We start from the raw sequence: 22417 nt of genomic DNA, 5'->3' as shown, positions 1-22417 counted from the left end.
ATAACATTACAGGAAATTATAAAATTTATTCTCCTTGCACTTTTTCAAAAGTAATAGGAGTACTATTAACCTTTCTTGCCAGAAATTATCAATCAAGAAATATTTTATATTATGATTTGTATTAACAACGGTTGCTGCTAATGTAAAAGATTTAGTAATATGGGAAGCAGAAATCAACAGAGGTTACAGCTGGTTACCCGTGTATCTTTTAAGTTCTTAAAGATGTTTACATTTGGATCTTAAATTCCCTGACTGATTTTTATTTTTAAATGTTCACTAGATTGTGTATGATTGCTTCACAATGTCCGGTGGTATACGTAAGGAATCGAACGATGATAATTTTGATTTTCTTTTTAAGATAGTCTTAATTGGTGATTGTGGGGCTGGTAAAACTTCAGTTGTCCAACGTTTTAAAACGGGCAATTTTGTTGAAAGACATGGAAATACAATTGGTGTGGATTTTTCAATGAAATCGTTGATTATTGACAATAAGAAGATTAAAGTAAGTATTTTTTTTTTGTGTTTTACGTTTTTTTGAGTACCGAACCTGTCTAGGATCTTAAGAGGCCCAATTCAGCTCTAGGACAGAAATGTAGACACAGACTTCAATCACCTCAGCAGTCCCCAACAAATTAGTCCGTTCCATAATGATGCTATTCTAACTGCAGATCTTGATTCTTATCTCAAGATCCATGAGTAGTGAGTTTATTGATCAAAGAAACATCGTCTTAATATCAGCTCTTGCCTATAAAATTTAATAGAGCTCAGCCATAGGAATGAATACTGTTTAAGCCAGTTAGAATTGGGAGTTCAGTGACTCGTAAATAGCGGGTACGCAGCAACAAGTCTAGTTTAGTCGGTCCTCTTTTTATTGTGCTAGTAATACCGCAGAGTAGCTGTTGACAATATACTCTACAATTTATGTGTACGCTAACAAAATGTTAAAAATAGTTAAATGTCTTTTACTACTTATCCTACCACTTTGCTGCGGTCTTATCCTTTAACTCCTGCCTGTGGCCTTATTGAAGTTCTGCAATATAAAATCGAAAACAGTCGAAACGCGTAAAAAGGGATCCCGCTAATTTTTTATTTATAAAACATTCTCGTAAAGTTTAACTATAATGTTATTGAGTAAAACTCGTCAGTTTTTTAAGACTGAAATTATAAAAAGCCTTTATGGCGCAATAAATGATCGTTTAATGTAATAAGTATTGCAAAAACGTTTTTCTAATAGATTTAAAAAAAAAATGGAAAGAAAGAATTTTAGAACTGTTTATTTTTAAATTTAAGGTATCACACGTAATTTGAAACTTGCAGTTAGGCTAGAAAAAACATAGTTTGGTCCGTCCCTTCTGTAAAGGTTTCACTCCCACCGAATTATTGAGCTACACCTATAATATTTCAAGACTTCTCGTTTATAAGAAAGTATATAAAATAATTCTTACAAAGTTACTGTAATAGTTTAATAAATTTCGCAACTGTGTTTCAAAACTATATCAAAAGTAATTCAAGTGTAGACCAAATGTTTGACAATGTTTTTTAAAAATTGCAACAAACTACGCCTAGCTATTTATTTCATTACATTTTTAAACATTATTTTATTATTAAAGTAGTTTTTTTTCCTATTTTCAGCTTCAGATATGGGATACAGCGGGTCAAGAAAGGTTCAGGACCATAACACAGAGTTATTACAGGTCTGCAAATGGAGTCATAATTGGTAAAAAATTTAGTATATTCAACATTTAATGAAATAAGTGATAAAATTGTCAAAAGTACTTCTTTTTTTTTGACGGAATTCATTTAATATTTTTAGTTTATGATATTACGAAAAGATCATCATTTATGAATCTGCAAAGGTGGATTGAGGAAGTGCGAAGATACACAGCTTCTAATGTGCTCTTAATACTCATTGGTAAGTTTAATAGTGATTTTACGTTATTAGTATGTTTTTTTTTCTTCTTAAATTCTTTATACTAACCTCCCAAAAAAAAAGCCATACTCTCTTGTTCTACATGGTAATCATACATAAATTTTGAGTGAATTGATTCCATGTTATCTGAAAATAACTCCTGGTGATATGGATGTCTCAGATGTTTAGCGTATAACAGTTGGGAGAACTCCACACTTAGAGTGATGGAGACACACTTAACATTAACTGGATATAGTTCTGGCTATAGTTTTCTGGCTTGCTGACTACTCCCATTTCATTGGGTGTTCAAGATTCTAGAGCGGGGATGCAGGTCTGGGTAGAGGCTTCTGGGTAAAACTTAAAAGTATCAATTTCTCTCCTCCGAAAAACGGCACTCTAAGCCATTCGTATTGAAGTACTAAAATACTATTCCGTTTTCTTAATACAAAATTTCTCTGAGGTGTGGCTCATGAAAGATGCGTGTGCTAGTAAGCAAGTCTTGTCTAAATTTTACTTTATGTACATATATATTTTATTTTCAAAAGGAAGTACATTTGTACAAAATGTTTTTAATTTCGCTCTACTTTCTCATACTAAGCAAAATATTATTTTCAATTTTTCAGGTAATAAATGTGACTTGGAATCACTTAGAGAAGTAGAAGTGTCAGAAGTAGCTGCAGTATGTGAATGTATACCTGAAATAATATTTTCCATGGAAGTATCCGCCAAAGAGAACACTAATGTGGATGAAGCTTTTTTATTACTGGCCACAGAACTTAAGGTAATACTTTTTCACGTTACTTTTAATAGGGTTTTTAGACACAATTTGAGTAAGGAGTCGAAATCTCATTTTTGTGACTTCAAGTGTGACTGTTTGTTACAAATTTACTGGTGTAAGTTATATCCTAGGTTTGAAATACTGTGTTTTTTTATGATGTTCTATTAGAGTTTATTAATAAGTGTTGTTAATTTCTTTTCTTTCTTGAACAATCCTTGTGAAATATTGTTAAACGTGATTTTCATTAAATGCGTACATTGGTCACACTCGGTTCAGAGTATTTATTCCCTAATGTAATCACCTATTAAAATTTATCATTCGCCCTCTAATTTTGAAGATAAATCGGTATTTTAATTTTATAACTTTTGGTACAAACTTAATAATTAATTTGTTTTACCTTTTTATAGAAACAGCATGACACGCGTGCAATGGCTGAAGAAGCTTCAACAGAAACTGTCAAACTTAGTGATGGTAAAACTATTAAAAATTGCAATGGCTGCTATATGTAATAATAATAGATTATAATGATATTATTTGCGTTACCATCGATAACACCAAAGCATCTGTAGTTTGTTCTTGGGGATATTTGTTCTACTAAAATGATATTTTAAAATCCAATTTGCCTTATCTATGTAGTATTGTTGTATTACCTGGGGTATTAAGATTTCCTTTTTTTTTTCTACTTAATTTTGAGTGGTATTGAAATTTGCGTTATGCTTTATTTTATTTTTTCACTAAGAAAACCGATAAGTCTTCTTAACTGATTTAATTAAGAATTTTATCTTTTTAACGAAAATATATTTTTCGTTTACAATCTATTAAATTATACTCCCATCAAGTTAAAAAAGTTCATTTCTTGATACAGAATATTACATCACATAAAATGTTCTGAATTTGGTCCGTTAATCTAAACGTTATGTTGTATATAAGTTCTCAGTCGTCTCCATTCACAAGAGAAATCAACTTCATAAGTTGTGCTTACCTTAATGTGCGGTTTGCTTCATTCCTCATTTTTTTCAGTATTTCAATTGTTTTTCTCTATTTTCAATATACATACATAATAACGTTCTTATGTTAAACACAACTCAGGCGCCACGGTAGCCAAGCGGTTAGAGGCGAGACCTGTGAAGCTAATATGGATTGTGGTGCTGGGTTCGATTCCCAGCCTCTAGGCCTTGGATTTTATTTAATGGTTAATAAAAGAAATTTACAGTAAAGTAAGTTTGCTAGTCGTCTCCGACCACGGCACCTAATTGGTAGTTGGACGTAAAGCCCGCCTGAGAAAATATGCAATTACTTATTAAGCACAACTTTTTGTAGGTTAAGTGGTTTTGGATACTCATAATTATTTTGTTTGTTCAGGGAGACGTTATAAGCTTATATTTTATGCTTCTATATACCTAGTTTTACCCATAATTACTGTTATATTTACAGTAGAAACTTTACATTTCTGTTTATACATCTGCTAAAGCCCCTAAGCCTCACAGTACTGAAAAAATTTCAAGTTGTGAGGATAGCTTGAGGGCCAATCTGCAGCATTTATCAACTCAACTTCATCCAGACTTGCCCATTTCTGCTTCGGTGGAACTCGGTAGTATGGTAAGGTAGATAAATAGGATCATTGCTTTGCCAGGTTATGATAGGATAATCAAACGGTTAAACTCAGAGAGTGGTAAAACAATCATTTGCCACTTTCAGCTTTTCCCATCTTTAAGTAAGAAATTCTTAGTAATAATGACCACAGTAATCTGTGATTGAACTAATGTTCAGTAATTAGATTAAAATGTGGCAGCACTTGTTCCAATCCTAAAATTAAATTTCTGGGCCTTGTGTTTTCTAATATTTTTAGCTGAAAGGCTTTTCGTTATTGATTTGTTTGTATCCTTAATATTTATTTTGTTTCAATAATTTAGCTAAGCTTAAGTTGGCAAACAAATTTATGATTTTCAATTACGTCATTAAAATTCCGTCCACTAATTTCAGTAGTAATTCTATTTGATAATATTTATTTCGTTTGTTGTAACCATGTTTTTTTTGTGGGTAGGGAGGGGGTTGGAATGCTTTAATTTGCCTGCTGCTAGAGCTAACATTGTCTTTCAAGAACCAATATAATGTATTCTTTATATATGTATTTGCTTAAAAAAAATTAATTTCATAGAGGAATGAGCGTTATTCTGAAGGATTCGAGTAACGAATATATTTTTATTCGTTATCTTTAAGCGGTGTTTTAATTGAATCAAGTAAATTTTAATTCGTCACTCGTTAACCATAACCACACGAATTCAAAATTTATCTGTTAGCATTAATTCGTTAAAAAAACTGATAAAAGATAAAAGAATAAACTTTTATTCGTTATTCAAATTTATCGACTATTTCTCATACCTGATTTCAAAAGCCTTTTATGATTGGCTGTGATTGCATTATTTTGTTATATTATTATTAGTGCTTGTTATAATGTTGTTTTTTATTTATAAAAATATTTTTTTCTTTCAAGTCAAATAATTTTATTTCTAGTAATTACCCGTCAACATTTGAAAATGATTTTTTTTTTTTTTATGATTTCAATTTTAAATAGTTCAATAATTTTCTAATTTTTTTTTCGAATTCTGGTACGAACTCTCACATGTCATTTTCTTACTAAAATCCTTTAGGCTTTAATTAGAAACTTTCTGCAAACTTAGAACTTTTCCTAAATAGTTAGATGACCTCAATAATATACATTCGCTCTAGAATATACGATTCTTTTGTGGGAAGCATATCATCTCAACACCCTTCTTTTCCGAAAAAAAGTTACAAACCAAAATGATTGGCTGATTGTCATACTTAGTAAGTACACCAAGATATAGGAATTTGAAGTGATTTTCGAAAAAAATTGCAAAAACTATTCCTTAAAGTTGTTGCGGCTCTAGTCAACCGATTTTCTTCGTACTTGTCATTTGGGAAATAAATTTCGATATTTATTATTGATAATCAGAAGTTAGAATCTTACAAATAGTTTAAAATTGAATTTTAGATCAAAGTGACTACCTCCGATACCCTGCTAAAATGAAATACCTTAATATTTTGGCCAAATATTTCAAATAAAAGTGGTACATAAATATAATGTACATTTTTAAGCTCTTGTTATTACTCCGGTAGGTATTAATAATTACAAGTTTTATTAATTACCGTGTGTTTTAAAGAAATAAATTAGACAAGTAAATCACATTGAAATAATAGTTATAATTGTTAGGTAAATGTAACACAAATGTATTGTGTAATATTATTTAAGTATTTAGTTTTTTATCTATTTATTATATATCGTTTTACTCTTTATCATTAAAACAAGAATTCAGTATTTATCATAAAACCTTGGTTTTTTAAAATATTTGTTGTTTTGGCTTTTAAGCTCAATGATGTGAATAATACTATTAACACCTTGCATCTAAGTACCGTGTGTTCGCATTTACTCATACATAGCCTACTAACAACCCACCAATGTGTGGCGAAATTCTAAATACCAATAACATATTCAGCTGTGTGCGAAGAGTTACCGACATCACAACAATGATTATGACTGACTTCGCTGTTCGTCTTGGACACGGAGTAGGGAATACACGACTTAATATATAAACCGACCAGACATTTCAAAAATACTTCCGGAACATGAATTTCGAGTGAAAGTTTCCCCAAATTCGAACGGTCATATTTCTTTTATGAAGTGCAGTTAGTGCTTAAGAAATGTGGAGTGATCACTCGTACGTCTTACACTACCCATATTCCCAAAGTTCTGTTCCCTCAAACATCGCATTGTTTTATTTTAAATTTTACTTGCCTTTTCATGTGTGCATATTCAATAAATTTTATATAAAAATGGTCGTAACTCCTAGGTGATTATAGTTCTAACAATTTAACTACACCATTGGAAAAACATTAAATTTTCCTAAAAATGATGACTTTCGCTTATTATAAAAGATGGTACTATTTGAGAACTTGAAATTAAACCAGTGTCATCATTTCCAAAATTTGTAATAACTTTATCTCCCACTATCTTTCTCTTTTTTTTTTTTTAGCGTTAGCTGTAATATCTCCAATATCTCTTAGCTGCAATATTTGTCAATTAATGCGCTTTTCACCTTTTTTTTTTTTTTTTTTCTTCTTCTGGTTTAAAGAATGGCATAAATTCGGTATAATTTTAACCTCTTAGTCGTGAAGCAATAAAACTTGTAAAAAGGCAGCTTTCTCGAAAATGGTAAAAAATCGGTTTATATGAATATTTATTTTGTCGCGAATGTAGTGAGGATACACCATTCTTTTGTATGACCATTTCAATGCGGTCCACTCTGTATGTACTCACGCGATCTTAAAACGTGGTTTATTTTCGGTATAAATTAAAAATCTGCAGGGATTCAATAGTTTTAGAATAAGATAAGGTCAACATGAGAACTAAGTTATAACTCTATGAATTTATAGTTTGTGAAATAATCTTCTTTTCAGAAATACTTTATTTGTTCGTTTAAATTTATGACCTTAATGCAAATTAGGTTATTGCTAATTTACAAGATGTATTAAATTATTTATTATACATAAATTAAACGAAAACTACACAAATTATTAAAATATATTTATTTTTATATTTTAAACTTGTTTTAATAAATTGCCTTAATGCCTATCTAATCCCGTAGGGGGAAGTGGACTAGCCACTTCTTCAGGGATCTTGGCGTCCCTGCGGGAATCCCAGCCTAACAACACTAAAAATATTCCTCTGATACCCCAAACTCTCATATAGTACACATAAGGGTTGCAGAAATAGTGCACCTATTTTGGTTTAACAGACACATTGGTAAGCTCTAAGCTCGTAATCACGCGTAACTAACTAAACATAAACATACACCGTTCTTGCGTTCTCTGTGTACTCGAGTAGTCTCTAAAAATAGTTTCATTTGGGAACTTTTTAATCACTATTATTTATTTGTATCACAATTGTGCTAACATTTTTACGATTTTTTTCTGTTCTAATCTTATAGTAAGTTACATTTGTCAACATTAATGTCAGTAAATTAGATTAGATTTTATACATAAAGAACAACCTAATATTTGTGATAAAGAAAGCTTTTAATCTACCTTAAGAATATATTTTTAAAATAAATAATAAAATATCAAACAAATACAGAACAAGTTGATCTCAAAAAAATGCCTTCATTAAAATTATATTTTGTTTTGTATTTTATTTATTTTTATAAGCATCCATATAATACTTTGTGCATTAGAGGAAAGTAGTAGCAGCAAGAAAACAATTTCTGGAAATCATTGCCTCAGACCAAAAGAGCGTAATCTACAAATATTATTTTAAAAAAATTAAAAAATCCGATCGTCTTTGTTATTTGAGTTAGTAATTAATATTTCACAAAAGTTTTTTATTTTATATCTCTTTAATGCTAAGTTTGTAATTAGTTATTTTCTTAGTGGTTTCTTTAGTGTTGACTAAATATCAAAATATTCGTTAATTAATGCTTGCTGTAGTTTTATCCTGTTAGGGGGCCACTGACAAATGATAAAAATTCCCAATTACCATCAGATTTCTAATTTGGCAGATTTCAGCTCTTAAAAAAGAGCCTTGATACAAGTTCGCAATTGAGCAGTTACTATTGTGGCATTATGTGGAAATGAAAATGTTAAAACACAATTGTTCTATGTATCAATCAATAATCCAGTAACCAATAACAGAGATATCGACATGGTAAATAATATGTTTGCTCACACCGTAATGTTCATAAATCCCGGCTTCTGATTATAAGTTCTTCTGTCTTATACAGTAAGAAATTATTAATCAGTCTATATTATATTCCTTTGTTCTGGTTTCTGAAAATTGCAGCTTCTGACATATTTTCTGTTTCTAAATTAAATTTTTAATAAGTTTTCAAATCAATTACGTCTCTGTTCCTTTCTCCTAATTTGCGCTGTATGTATTGAAAATATTTATCTTCCATTTCATATTATTCCACTTTCTTGAACTCTAATAGATTGATCCAAACTACTGTTGCTTTTTTTCTTGTCTATTTTGAGTTAGGCTGATTTATGCAAGGTTGAATTTCTCTATATGCTGGAAGGAGGAACTGTCCGTAGGAGGGTGCAAATTACTAAAGCAATTTGACTCAGAAGACTCCGTTGGGCTGACATCTACTTAAAATAAATGATAAATGATGAGGTAGAATGATAAACGAGGAAAGAGAGAAGAGAGTAAGAAGAATTAGGCACCTTAAACTGTAATGCAGATGGAGTAAGTGAGGACTAAGGGTCCTACGATATGTTAGGAGGGCTGTAAGGCTGCTGCTATAACAAGCAGAGACGGCGGAAGCAGGTCGAAAATGGGCTACAGCATCGAGCAAGAAAAAAACTTACGGCTCTCAAAATGCATGGGTTTGCGTACATTAGCAGTACATTTTGTCTTACGTACGTTCTTTCTATTCAGTATATGAAATTTCAACTAGCATTTTCAATACGAGGACATCGGTGCCTCAGCGTACTTAATGAGGATATTACGGGGAGAAACAGTAACAACACTCATTAATATTATCATTATTATTTTATTTCTCATTGACTTTTTTTTTATTCTACACAAAATGTTTAGATGAATAATTACTTAAATACCTCTCATATTTTTATTTTTTCTATACATTGAAAAATAAATAATTTTAAATAAATAATTGAATAATTTAAATAATTGAAAAATAAATAATTTAAAATAATTGAATTTTAAAAATAATTTTACACAAAGGATTTGTTCAAATTTTATTCTTAGACTTTTGATGTATAATTTTGGATTGAAAGAACCATAATTCTTTCCCTCCTAACATATGGTTTTTTTAAAAAACTATAGAGTACTCATCATTGATTGATTGCTGTTCGTACCCCCGTCTTTAATCATAAGTTTTGTTTAGATTTTAGTCCTACAAGGTAAAGGAATCCAATTTCAACTTCTTCCCTCAAACCTCTTGGTAGGGATTCAAACTCTTCTGTAATTAAAAATAAATAAATAAAAAACCATTTTTAAAATTAAAGTTTCCTAAAATCTTATTACATATCGCAAGGCTCACTGTGTACGGCAATATTCTAATCTTATAACTAAATTAATTGGTATCTACCTCTTCGATTTCACACAGAGGGCACGTTCACTTTCTTTTGATTGAAAAAAATTACTAATATGTTCTATTCAACCGACTATTTGAAAGAGACATATTGTTATTCTCAAAGACTTAAGATTAATATTGCGTTTGTAATAAAACGTACACGTAAATGACTTTTGATGTCCATGAAACTGTGCTACAAAAAAATATTTCAATTTTTTTACATCCGACTAAAGTATAAACTTAATAAAAATAGTGACCTCTCACTGCTTCAGCTACCGAGTCCGGTCTGGTAGTTTCAGTAATTCTAATGTAGTGGCGCCTTAACTCAGCTGGGATTCTTATTTCGTCCAATGTTTCTGAAATATAAATTTTTTAACCATTCCCAGTTATGATAATCATTGGGCCAAAGTAAAACATAAATTGTTTAAAAAAACAATCAAGATTTTTAATACTGTAATTATATCAAATAAAAGTGATTATTTATTGTTTAATCAGCATTCCAAATATAATGAAAATCATTAGTGACTCCTTTACCAGGCGCATCGACTTCAGGTAGCGCTCAGTTATTATAATTTTAGCCAACTCTCTATAAATTTAGCGTTTTTATGGTGGATAGCATGTTTTTATGGTGGTATATAGTGAGTAGCATGGAAATTCGCCATGCATGCACTTCTTTTATTAATATTTGTGAGGTACTAGCATTTTTTCGTTAAACTCGTATCAGTATCTGCTGGTCCCCGGATTGATTACTCTTGTTAAAGATAACACTGAGGAGCTCCTGAGGAGAGGAAATCTGAGGGTAGCCAGCTAAATTAGTTTCTAAATTAACTTCTGCATGGGAGTGCAGTGCGATAACCATATAGATAATGCCTACCTTTAATATTTTTTTTTCTTTTGCTATTTTTTAAGGTATTTTTCTCACTCACGTTTGCACATTTTTCCTATGGATCACGCGAATAAAATTAATGATAACTGCTATTGCACCTCCCTCATTAGATCTTTCTAATAAGGACTACGGCCTATTGTAGTCCGTATTTAAAATTTTTCATTTTAAGCGCAAGTTAGGCTGACGGCGTCGTCTTATAATTATTAACTATTTTCTCTTGCATTCATGCAACTTTGTACTTTCTTGCTACATATGTGTGTCGAGTCTTATTGTGGTAATTTTATATTTTATAATTATTATTATTATTACTTACCAATATTGAAATGTTGAGATCCTAGTAATCGCTTTTTATATTCTTTCGCCTCACGGACCCGGTTGTCTTTTAAATTAAGATACGTCAAATTGGGAAAATTTTGAAGAACATTCAATGTTTCTGTTAGATTTTTAATTTCGTTGTGCTTTAAATCTAGAACTTCCAATTTATGTAGACCAGCTAATTCATCGAGATCTTGTAGGTAATTAGAACAGCAACTTAGTTCCTTTAACGACTCCTAGAACATAGTTTGTTTTTTTATTTTTATGATGTACACAATAGATTCACAGACTTCCTTAGTTTTATGAGGCATCGAGTATAGTTGCAAACTCGCAAATCCCACTCTTCGGCCAATCGATTTTCATCCAACCTTTTCTCTGCCAATGCTTTAAATGTAAATGTTGATTATGTCATTACTGTACAACTTACTTAACACCTCTTAAGGTACAACTTTACATTTCTAGAGGCAATTTATGGGACGCTTTTGGTAGCACTTCCTTGAAATCTTCGCTGTTTTTCAGGGAAAATGTTTTAAATAAAAGTGATAGGCATTTACGAAGTTGAAAGAAACTCAATAGAGTCATTTTCAAGTTAATCGCAAAAAAAGAACAAGTTTTACTTCCACCCATTTGGTGGTAGAAAAAAAGTCTAGTGCGAACTTTCACATAATATTTTCTTTCCATAATCCTCCAAGTATTTACAAATAAAGAACTTCAAATTGTTACTAAATGTTAGTTACGTACAATATTATATAGAATTAATGTCATTAAAAAGTAGTATCAGTTCAGAGTAATGTGTAGTAAGCCTCTATCTAAAATGACCTTTCCTCAAGAAATCTTTTTAAAAAAATTAATAGGTTTATTATGTTTAATGTGTAAAAAACTTTATAGAACCTCTTTTTTTGAGAAGATCGTCAAAAACTGAAAAAAATGTCAAAATTAGGAAAATTATTTTTTGCTCCTACTAAAATATTTTGAGTATTATTGAAAGAGTATCTTTAGGAGCCTCCACATGAGTAGTAAATGTTATTTAAATGATAAATGAAATTGATATCATTTCGACTCCCTAAATTTTAATTTTTTATTTTTGCTAATATGACTCGTAATCTCAAAAATATTATTAACTTTTTTAAAACTATTTTCTAATGATTACACTGCTTAAATAGAAACTTAGGAGTCGTACCTTTATACCTTCTATGGTTCTAGGGTCGAATTTCACCGAAGTCATATCTTTTAGCAATTGTCAGTCGACATTCAAAGTATGTAAGTAATGGTTGTGGTGTAGACCGGAGATTGTCTGTAGTTGGTTGTAGGAAACGTTTCTGAAAAGAATTAAACAAAGCAAAAGAAAATGCGTTATTCTCTTTAATTAATAAAGCACTACATACAAATGTTTAAAAACAGCAAATAAATTTGTATTGAATCAAATTCAAGGTGATAGACAATATTGACAAATCAAAATTAATTCGAGAATATTTATGAATATAAAAATAAAATACAGAAGGCGTGTGCTTCTGCGCACTGACAAAAATGATTTGCTTCAGATATGTGTTACGAAACGCAAAACTGGTTTTGTGCAAAACAATCCTGAGACTGGTAAAGTAATCAAATGTCAGTGAAACATAAGCCCATTCCTTGGTGAACTGAGATGTTACTAAGAATTCAGAAACGGAAAATTCTATATTATGTTCTCTTTTTTTTACCGATTCATATAAAAATACATAAGACACATCAAAATCAATTCGTAATGTTGATGTTGTTGCCTATAGTTTCTCATGGTCTTTGGTTGATTAAAGAAAGTGTAGATTCAAAATAATAAACAAACAATAATGTGAAAATTTAATAATAATTTAATCAATAAAATACTTACAATGTTTCAAGAAAGGTAATATTTTCCAAACCATTAAGATTGGTAAGATGGTTATTGTTCAAGAATAATGTCCTTATTTTATTAAAATTCGTAGGCATTTCTAGAATGCTGTTTAATTCTTGATTATGTAAGTACAAACTCGTCCCATTGCCATTCTCCTGGTAAAATATAAAATCAAATAAGTCCACTTCTGAGCCAAAAAACAAATTCGATGAACTCTAAACTTTCTCTGACGGCTATTATTACAATTCTAATTTACGAATTGCCATATTATACTAAATTAAATGCTTAATGACAGCTCTAGTTTGTGCTCAAAGAGCCCTGGCCTGAACTGATCTCATTCAGCAGCGAATATTATATATTGAGTTTTTTATGGAGATACCCAACCAAGACGCAAATGGTAATGAAATATCTAAAAAAAATTTTTGTTTTTTTAGCCGTGTCTGCATATGGAATGAAGTTCGTAGAGGAAGACTGAGATCAACGATATTAATTATAAAATACAATAGCAAGCAATAACCCCGTCTCGCTATAAATATGTGTATTCGAAAAATAAAATAAATGCCAAGAGATTCAATAGATCGTGTTTACTAATCCCTTTGAAATATACCAGCAAACAAAAAATACAGGAATAAATATCCAATCTTTCATTAATAGAAGAGTACCGTGTCTGCTGAAAAAACAGGTCAGATAAAAGGATAGAGATATGTGCTTTTATTGATTGGCACAGAATATATCCTAAACGAAAGGAAGTAAAAGGGTTTCGAATCCTTTCAAACACTGAACGGGTAGATTTCAATTAACATTATCTGTAACCAATACATGATCGGTCTTTTTTTTCTTTTTTTTTAAAGTAAATTTGAAGAAAGAACAACTGACATTGCTTTAAAAAAGAAACTGAAGATTTAAATTCACATTATAAAGGAGTTTTCAACACAGCCTACGTCACCACATCGTAATTTGTCTATTACAACAGCACCGGCTCCAATAATGTCTACTGGATTAGGTTTAGGAGTCTTAAATCAATTATCCTCCCCTTTCACAAATAAGTTGGTTGTTCCGTTTGAACTTCTTGGTGGGTTGCTGAAGGTCTTATCTTGATGTGCGGGAGATGTGAATGTGTGATCCCATTAGACGACATTGCAAGGTGAGGAGTTTTAGTCAGATAACCTTTATCAAAAAATTACCGACGAGTCCTAAGGCAACAGAAATTGCAAATCCTCAATTATTCAGAAATCTAAAAGAAAAGATACTCAATTTTTGCGGACAAATTTAAGACATCCATCAAGAACATTTTCTAGGCTTATGTTTGATTGCTATTTCATATTTTTGTAGTTGGTTACGAGATATTAGACCAACAGTTTTAAGCCGAATATGAGGCTTATGAGGAAATTAAAGTATAAACTTTAATATATTGTAAACACTTTATTTTACCAAGTACGAATTTATTTTAGTTAATTATTTTACCTACTGGCTGATTTGAGCTAATTAATTATAAGCTGTATTATTTGTTAAAAACTTTAAATTTTTGTATAGCTCAATAAATGGCTTATTTATTTATTAAAATCAAAACTTAGAAAATAAGTGTTAATAAATTGCGTAATTTGTTATGCCTTAAAAATAACATAAATTCACAAAATGAATCATTCGTTTTTATTAGTTTTTTAATTTTTTTAAAATTTAATTTTTAACATATATTTTAAAAGGTAAAATTCTCTAAACAATACTGTTATTATATTTTCATGATGTAGATTGTAGAGAATCATACGGGTGAAAGTCAGCTGTTATTACTTGCTTCCATTTTGAATATCTTAAAACAGCTGTTGTCCAGTTAAATGGCGTGAAGTGGTATCAACACATAGGTCTTGCCATTCTCCTTCAAAGTAGAGTTTCACCACTATGTTCACTTTGGGTAAGTAATTTTATTTCTTTGATATCTTTAACTACATATCTACTAACTTTTTTCATACAATATGGATTAATTTTTTTTTTTACAAGTTCAGTGTCTAACGAAAAAAAGTCTGTTCAAGATAAAATTTTGAATAATCGTCTCTTCTATAGTCTATCAATTGATTAGGATTTTATGTATGCATAGTCATCTAATTATAACCCACTTTATCTTACCCAGCTACAAGTTAACATTGTTATTAAATAGTGAATAAGTAAATATAATTCTTGACTATGCAACACATTATCCAGAGTAGGTACACATAAATAATAAAATAATCTAGAATACAATAATAATCAAAACTTAAGAGTGACAGTTCTATTAGTTTATTTTTAAAAGGCTACCCATAAATTGATAACGATTATATGTTTATCAATACAGCATGATATAGTTTCAGGTTCAAAGACAAAAACAGCATTTTATAATGAAAAAAGTGGCAACAAAGAGAAACAACCGCAATCTGCCGCACAATAACCATTAAGTGAGTAGTAATTTATTTAAATGATATTTTAGAAAACCAACATGAAAGCTAAACAAACACCTGATAATTAGCTGGAAATTACAGCTAGAGAGCTGGACATACACCTAGATAACTTGTATGCAGCTGTACATACAGGTATCCAGTTGCACATCCTGCTATCCAGCTGCATATCGAGCCATCTTGGTGCATATCTAGCTATTCAACTGCGTGTGCTGTTTTCTAAATAGCTGGATAAGTATATTCACAGTGAAATGGAATATGAGCATCTTGGTAGTTGTGAACATTGCTAGTTATCGCGATATACTGCTGTCTAGTGCCGTATTCAGTTATCCAGCAGCATATCAAGCTTCTAACTGCATATCAATTAATGCAGTGTATTATAACTTTCCAAATTGACATACTGCTGTAAAAATGAATTCCAAAATAAATGTGGAACTAGAATGAGGTATTAGTTGCTTATTACCTAATATGCAGCTGGATAAATAGATATGCGGGTGCATTAATAGATATGCAGTTAGATAGCTTAGTATGCTGCTGGATAACAGTATACGGCACTAGGCAGCAGTATATCGCGATAATTAGCTGTGTTTTCAACTATCAAGATGCTTATATTCCATCTCACTGAGGATCTACCTATCCAGCTATTTAACGTGACATCTGTGAAGCTGCTTACCAAGCTGAATATACACCGACAGTTGAGTATGTCGCTTGAAGGCTGGATAGCTAGACAGCAGGAAATGTAGCTGAGTAGCTTGATAAGCGGCTCTTCAATTGCATATTCTGTTTGACAGCTGGATATGAAACTAGATAGCTCTATATACAGCTTGATAGCTGCATTTACAGCGATATAGCCGGTTTTAAAGCTATCGAGCTATAGAAAGTATGCAGCTTGATAGATGGATATAAGTTGCAAAGCTGGATATGCGACTGGATGGCTCAATATACAGTATGGTAGCTGGATGTAAAACTTGATAGCTGCAAGTACAGTTGCATATTTTTTGGCTTCTTTCCTTTTTCAAGTTATCCAATCTCAAAAGCCTTCCTATATTTTTCAACTCCTTAAGTTTAAATCCTCGATACATTCCCGTAATACCAGATCTCGCTCATCCGATCTCTATATTCCTTCTCACCGTACCTCATCCTTTGACAAATCCTTCCTAATACGTGCTACCTCTCTCTGGAACTCCTTACCATCATCTGTCCGCCATGCTCCTACCCTATCTATCTTTAAATCCCGTCTATTCAGTTATCTCCTTTCTATTCAGCTTCCTCCGAAATTCTAATTGTTTTAATTTATTTCCTTAATTTCTGCTGTTATTTTTATTTTCATTTTTTGTAAATACTTATTTATTTATTTATTTTCTGTATAATCACAGGCCAAACTGTTAAGGCCTCTATTTGTACCTGTATTTATTCTTAGGGGACAATTGTCCCAGAATAATAAATTTCTTTTCTATTCTATTCCATATTCCAGGTAGCAAGCAGCATATCTAAAACTTAGCAGCTAAAAAACTTCTATTTATTTGCATACGTAATTTGTATTGAGTTTACGTTATACTTAGTGCGTGATATACAGTTTAAGTGTAAATAGTGTTGTGAATTATTTTAAAAAGTGTCAAGTGCTATTGGTGATCTATTGAGATGCTGATGAAATTGGATATTCTTTAAACAAGGTAAGACTTTATTATTCTAGCATGTTATAATTTAATTATTACTTACAAATTAATATTGCTTCCTTTTGACTACGTTCAGTGTTAGTTAATTCTTTAATTTTGATCACTCCAAAAAGTATTTAAATTTATTTCTAACCTTTTTGATGAATTCTTTAGTCTTTTTTTTTAATCGACTATGAGCTCAAAATTAGTATTCTTGGTTTACCTATGTTGTGTAGCACACCTATTTTATCTTTACATAGATTTTACATTTAGTTGACCTCATAATATAAATTAGAATTGCTAAAAAAGGTCTATTGATAAGAACACTTATTTTGTCTTTACATAGATTTTACATTTACTTCATTAAAGTAGGAGGTTAAAAAAAAAACCTTTAATCAAAAAAAGATCTATTTTTATTATTAGCACACCTATTTTGTCTTTTTAACCTACACCTATTTACTTGACCTTATAATATGAAAAGAATTGCTAAAAAAGTTAAGAGTAATAAAGAAATTTCCGATAACCTGACCGTAACCTTCCTCTTTGGATGGAAGGTTTAGATAGATGTGTTCCCGACAAAGGTTCTCCCCACCCTTTTAAGACACTTGGGCAAGAATCCAATATGGCGGCCAGTCATACCATATGTTCAGAGCGATGTGTACAGTACGAGTATTCTTAAATCTTTAAACCTTTGTTTATATTTTCTAGATTTATTTACTGATTTCACATAAATTTGTTTGAATTCTCTGACAACCGTATTGAACATAAAGAACCTTAACAAATGACCTTATTTTCTCTTCGATACTTATTTTCAAGCACATATGGTTATCAGCCGTCAGTAATAATTGTCATGACTTTTGACTATTTTTAAACTTTACAGCATTAAACTTTTAAAATTAAGAATTAGCGCCAAAAGTAACTAATTTATATATACTCTCATCCTTGAATAAAATTATTAAAAATTGTCGTAATAGATTAATTTTAGTCATTTCATACTAAGGGAATAACTTCTAGGAATAGAAAATAAAATAACAGTATTGTTTAGAGAATTTTACTTTGTAAAACATCCATTTTAAAAAAACAAACAAAAAATTAACGAATGACTCATTAGGTGATTTTATCCTAATTATTTTTTACGTATAATAAACAGTTACTCAATTAATGCTAATTATTTTTAAAACACAAACAAAATTAATTAAAAGTTTAGTATACAACCCTACATACTTACTTGATTGTTATTGTTTAGCAGAATGTTGTTGCTTCGCTTTTTTGCCACTTTTTTCATTGTTATTTACTTTGCACCTGTAACAATAACACGTTTATACTAATGAATATAAAATCCTAATCAATTAATAGATAGCCCTTAAAAATGAAACTATTAGCAACACAAAAATGAATATAATATGTAACTAATAATAATAAAATTTAATGAAACTAAAGCGCGATGCTAGAATTGTCATCTTTTAACTTTTGATATCTATTGTATTCTATTTTATTTTACTATACAGGGTGTTCAGCATAAGACTACGGTAACTTCGGGAGGCGATTCTGGGCATCATTTGCAACAAAAAATTCCATATAAACTATGGCTCGATTCCGCTCCGTTTTATAGATATTTTTAATTTTATGTTTTTTCAAGGTGTTACTACTTTTTAGCAAAAAGATGTCTATATTTCTCAAACTATTAAAGCTACAGCTATTTTAATAGGCTCATTAGAAAGAAGGTTAAATTTCCTTTTAAATAAGCTAATTTGTATTTCAAAATAGTAATATTAAGTATTTTCCTTTGTGGCCCAAACATAAGAAATAGCAAGTTTCTAATTTTTTCCAAAAACTTTGACTTCATTTTTCTCAAAAACATTTCATATGAAAAAACCGTGCACTATTCAGGAAAAACATCTACATACGATCACACTTCGAACGGTATACAATAATTGGGGTTATGTTAAAAATTGACGCAGAAATCTGTTATTAATTGCAAAAAAGTAGCCTCAAAACAGCGTCGGCATTAAGAAAGCAATTCACCTACCATAAGAATATAACTGATCAGAATCATCAAATCCAGTACGATTTTTTGCAAACGTGTAATTTAATAATTTATTTATTTACAAATAAACTTTTGGAATTAACAGGTTGTGAAGAGCTAATGAATAAGCCGAGAACTTACTTATCGCTCTAATCTCCAAGTTAAAAACTGACATGTTTTATCCTAATACGGCTTACAAAAACAAATAAATACACAAGAAGAAAAGATAGTTTAAAGTCTACATTTTCATTAGATATTTAGTTGTCATTTTGCTATCATTATGCCAACGAATTCGAATATTGAATATCGCGATATGTTATACATCTACGATTTCGTAGATTGGAATAATGGAGGGAATATTCTAGATGTTTTCCTGATAGGGTGTTCCGAACGCTAAGACGATCGTGGAGGTGTACTGGCGGTCCGGTGAAGTATTCCATCCACTATTATTTAATTTGGGAATCAGAGCGAATAATAAGTTCTTGGCTTATTCATTAGCTCTTCACAACCTGTTAATTCCAAAAGATTATTGAGTAGTTCAAAATGATGATTTATTCTCATTATTTGGTATATTTCTTTAATTAACTTCAGAATAACACACAGATCTAAACTCGTTAAACGAAAATCCTTTCTTTCGAAATTGGTACCTAACACTCATTTAACATCATATTCATTTTTCTTCTTTTTATTTTATTTTATTATTTATAATGTAAATTTTATATTTTTGAATATAGTTCTTAAATTAATTAACCTAACCACATTGATTTACTAGTTAACCAGTTAAACCAGTTTCTAGTTTAACCAGTTAACTATTAATCAGCTAAACCGGCTACGCAGTTCAAACGATTAACTAGTTAACCAGTTAAACCAGTCAGCCAGTTTAACCGGTTACCTAGTTAATCAGCTGAACCAGTTACCCAGTTCAACCGATCAACTAGTTAACCTGCTTAACCAGTCAGCCAGTTTAACCGGTTAACTAGTTAATCAGTACAACCAGTTACCCAGTTCAACCGATCAACTAGTTAACCAGCTTAACCAGTCAGCCAGTTTAACCGGTTACCTAGTTAATCAGCTGAACCAGTTACCCAGTTCAACCGATCAACTAGTTAACCTGCTTAACCAGTCAGCCAGTTTAACCGGTTAACTAGTTAATCAGCTGAACCAGTTACCCAGTTCAACCAATTATATAGTTTACCAGGTAAACCAGTCAGCCAGTTTAACCGGTTACCTAGTTAATCAGTTTATCTGGTTTACGGGCTAAGAGGTTTATTCAACCCGGTTAACTAGTTAATCGGTTTTATTGGCTGACTAAGCCAAGGTAACTTATTAACTATTTATCCAGTTAGCTTGTTTAACCGGTAAACTAGTTAACCAGTTAAACCTGTCAACCAGATAAACCATTTAACCGATTAGCTAGTTACCTATCCAGTTCAACGGATAAACTATTTTACTAGTTAAACCAGTTACCCAGTGGGCCAGATTAACTGGATTACCAGTAAACCAAATTTAACCGAATTACTGGTTATGTAGTTTATCCGATGAACTAGGTAACCAGGTAGCTCGTTTAACCAGTTAGCCACGTAGCCAGTTTAGCTGATTACATGCAACATGCAAAATAATTTTAAAGAACTTACGTGAATGGTGCAACGGACCTGAGAGGAATCCTTCCTTGTTCACTACCTGTACAGTTCTCAAATTTAATTGACTTTCTCTTGCTTCCTAAAACAAAAGTTATTTTATAAACTATTTTAATAATTTGTATAATATGTTTAATGAAATGTACTCCTTTTTACTTTATTTAATATTTGTAATAATATATATTTCTTTTTCAGCCTCTCTTTATTCTTGTTTTTTATTTCATTGTTATTATTATTTAATTATTTGTAAAACGAAGCAGTTCCTAATAAGTGATGAATTTTCAATTATCTGTTCTAAGATACATGGAAAATTTAAATAAAATGGAAAAATAAAGAAAACAAATGTAAAGAGACTGATCATGCATGATTTTTATCTCATTGCGCAAATTTGAAAATAAGATTACAAACGTTTAAGAGAATTTTTTTAAAAAACTGATTTTAAAAATAAAATTTCACTAACCTTTGTACAATTATCTTTACAGGTATTGCCAGCAACAGAAGTAGAGTCAATTCCCATCCAGAAATCAATGCTGTGCAAAGTGTTGCAATGAAAGAGATAGTTGCTATCAACACGAGCACCTCTAAGACCAGCAGCCTGAAATAATGTTATATTTACTTATGTAATTCAAATAGCTAATGATTATACTTATAACTTCTTAAACTGTAGAACGTATTATAATTATTTAGTCTTAAATAAAAATATATATTTCACAAAGTTAACTCTGTTTTCTTTTCCTTTCCCTAAATTAACTGAAACCTAACCTATGGTACCCCAACATTGTGTATGTTTTTATATCAGCTGATTCTCAGTTATCGATGGTAAATAAATAAATGCATTTACCATATTAAACCTACAATAATTGAATCAGTATCAGCTAAATTAAAAACATTCAAGCGTATTGGACATAGATAAAGAGTTACGTGAACAATTAACAGATTTTAGGGAGACACTATAGTATATAGTATACCATTTATAAAATCTAGTTAGATTACCCTGAAGAGTTATACATTTACATAAGATAAAAACTATTTAAAAAAATTAATATCATTAGAACAAGAGGGAAGAAATGGTCCAGGGTGTCAGACCAAAGGAACGCGTAAAACTGTTTCGTTACAGCAATAACTGTTTAAAGTATTTACTTTTACAATCGTTTTTATCATGAGGCAATCAAGTTTAGAAGGTTTGTATTACACCTCTATACAATGGCTTAGCTTATGAACAAGTAAGCTGACTAGATCAAATGCATAAGAGATATTGTCGATAAGATAAATGACATCAATACAACAGTACTTGATCTTTTCCAAGCAATAAAGTACGAAACTTTTTAAACACGATAATAATAGTTGAGCGACCGGCAAAGGAACCACACTGCTTAGAACACACTTGTGTTAAATAAATTAGTGAGTTTCTAGCTGGGTCTAAACTTCCAAATAATTTTGGTACACAATTACTTTATAAACTATCTACTAATCAGGAAGAAAAACATCATTTAAAGATTGATAAATCCTACATTATTTCTAAAGTATTCTAATTCCGTATTCTAAAAGATCTATTCCGTTTTTCACAAAGATTGTTTCAATTTATAACCATGTATCTTTTTTAAGAAAGTGTATGTTAGATTAAAATATACTTTTACTGCAGCTGGCCGATCTCTGACAAAACAATTTACTAATCTAACTGCTGTATATCGTATTGTTCATTTTTAAAGTAGTGCATTGATTGAGATTATATACTTTCAACTTTTAATAGCTTTCAATCTTAGTGGTGTGCTGATAAATTTTTCTATAAGAAGATTGGATGATATA

General features: G+C 30.6%; 2 protein-coding genes across 3 annotated transcripts; one reads left to right on the top strand and one right to left on the bottom strand.

Annotated features, from left to right (window-relative positions):
* Window positions 1–161: 161 nt before the first annotated feature.
* Rab19 (RAS oncogene family member Rab19) lies at window positions 162–21331 on the top strand. 2 transcript variants are annotated; one of them, XR_012463085.1, is made up of 9 exons: window positions 162–502; window positions 1633–1717; window positions 1814–1912; window positions 2533–2690; window positions 3095–3158; window positions 14616–14776; window positions 15204–15293; window positions 16768–16966; window positions 21094–21331. XR_012463085.1 is itself a non-coding variant. In XM_074143607.1 (5 exons), the coding sequence occupies exons 1-5, from the start codon at window positions 302–304 to the stop codon at window positions 3194–3196; spliced, it is 645 nt and encodes a 214-aa protein (XP_073999708.1). In that variant the 5' UTR covers window positions 162–301; the 3' UTR covers window positions 3197–6360. The 2 variants fall into 2 exon arrangements, 1 of the variants encoding a protein (XP_073999708.1); XM_074143607.1 differs by lacking the exons at window positions 14616–14776; window positions 15204–15293; window positions 16768–16966; window positions 21094–21331 and having other exon boundaries at window positions 3095–6360.
* Window positions 9221–18290, bottom strand: LOC141462036 (acidic leucine-rich nuclear phosphoprotein 32 family member E-like). The gene is made up of 6 exons (XM_074143608.1): window positions 18177–18290; window positions 12865–13022; window positions 12178–12316; window positions 10996–11233; window positions 10054–10152; window positions 9221–9682 (listed from the first exon to the last, which is right to left on the bottom strand). The coding sequence occupies exons 3-6, from the start codon at window positions 12220–12222 to the stop codon at window positions 9591–9593; spliced, it is 474 nt and encodes a 157-aa protein (XP_073999709.1). The 5' UTR covers window positions 12223–12316; window positions 12865–13022; window positions 18177–18290; the 3' UTR covers window positions 9221–9590.
* Window positions 21332–22417: the final 1086 nt, after the last annotated feature.

Source organism: Rhodnius prolixus, unplaced genomic scaffold (genome assembly GCF_049639745.1).
Source record: "Rhodnius prolixus isolate KJV_2025 unplaced genomic scaffold, Rpr scaffold_12, whole genome shotgun sequence".
Lineage (NCBI taxonomy): Eukaryota > Metazoa > Arthropoda > Insecta > Hemiptera > Reduviidae > Rhodnius > Rhodnius prolixus.
Note: the sequence above shows the minus strand (reverse complement) of the source record. Positions and strands in the feature narration are given on the sequence as shown.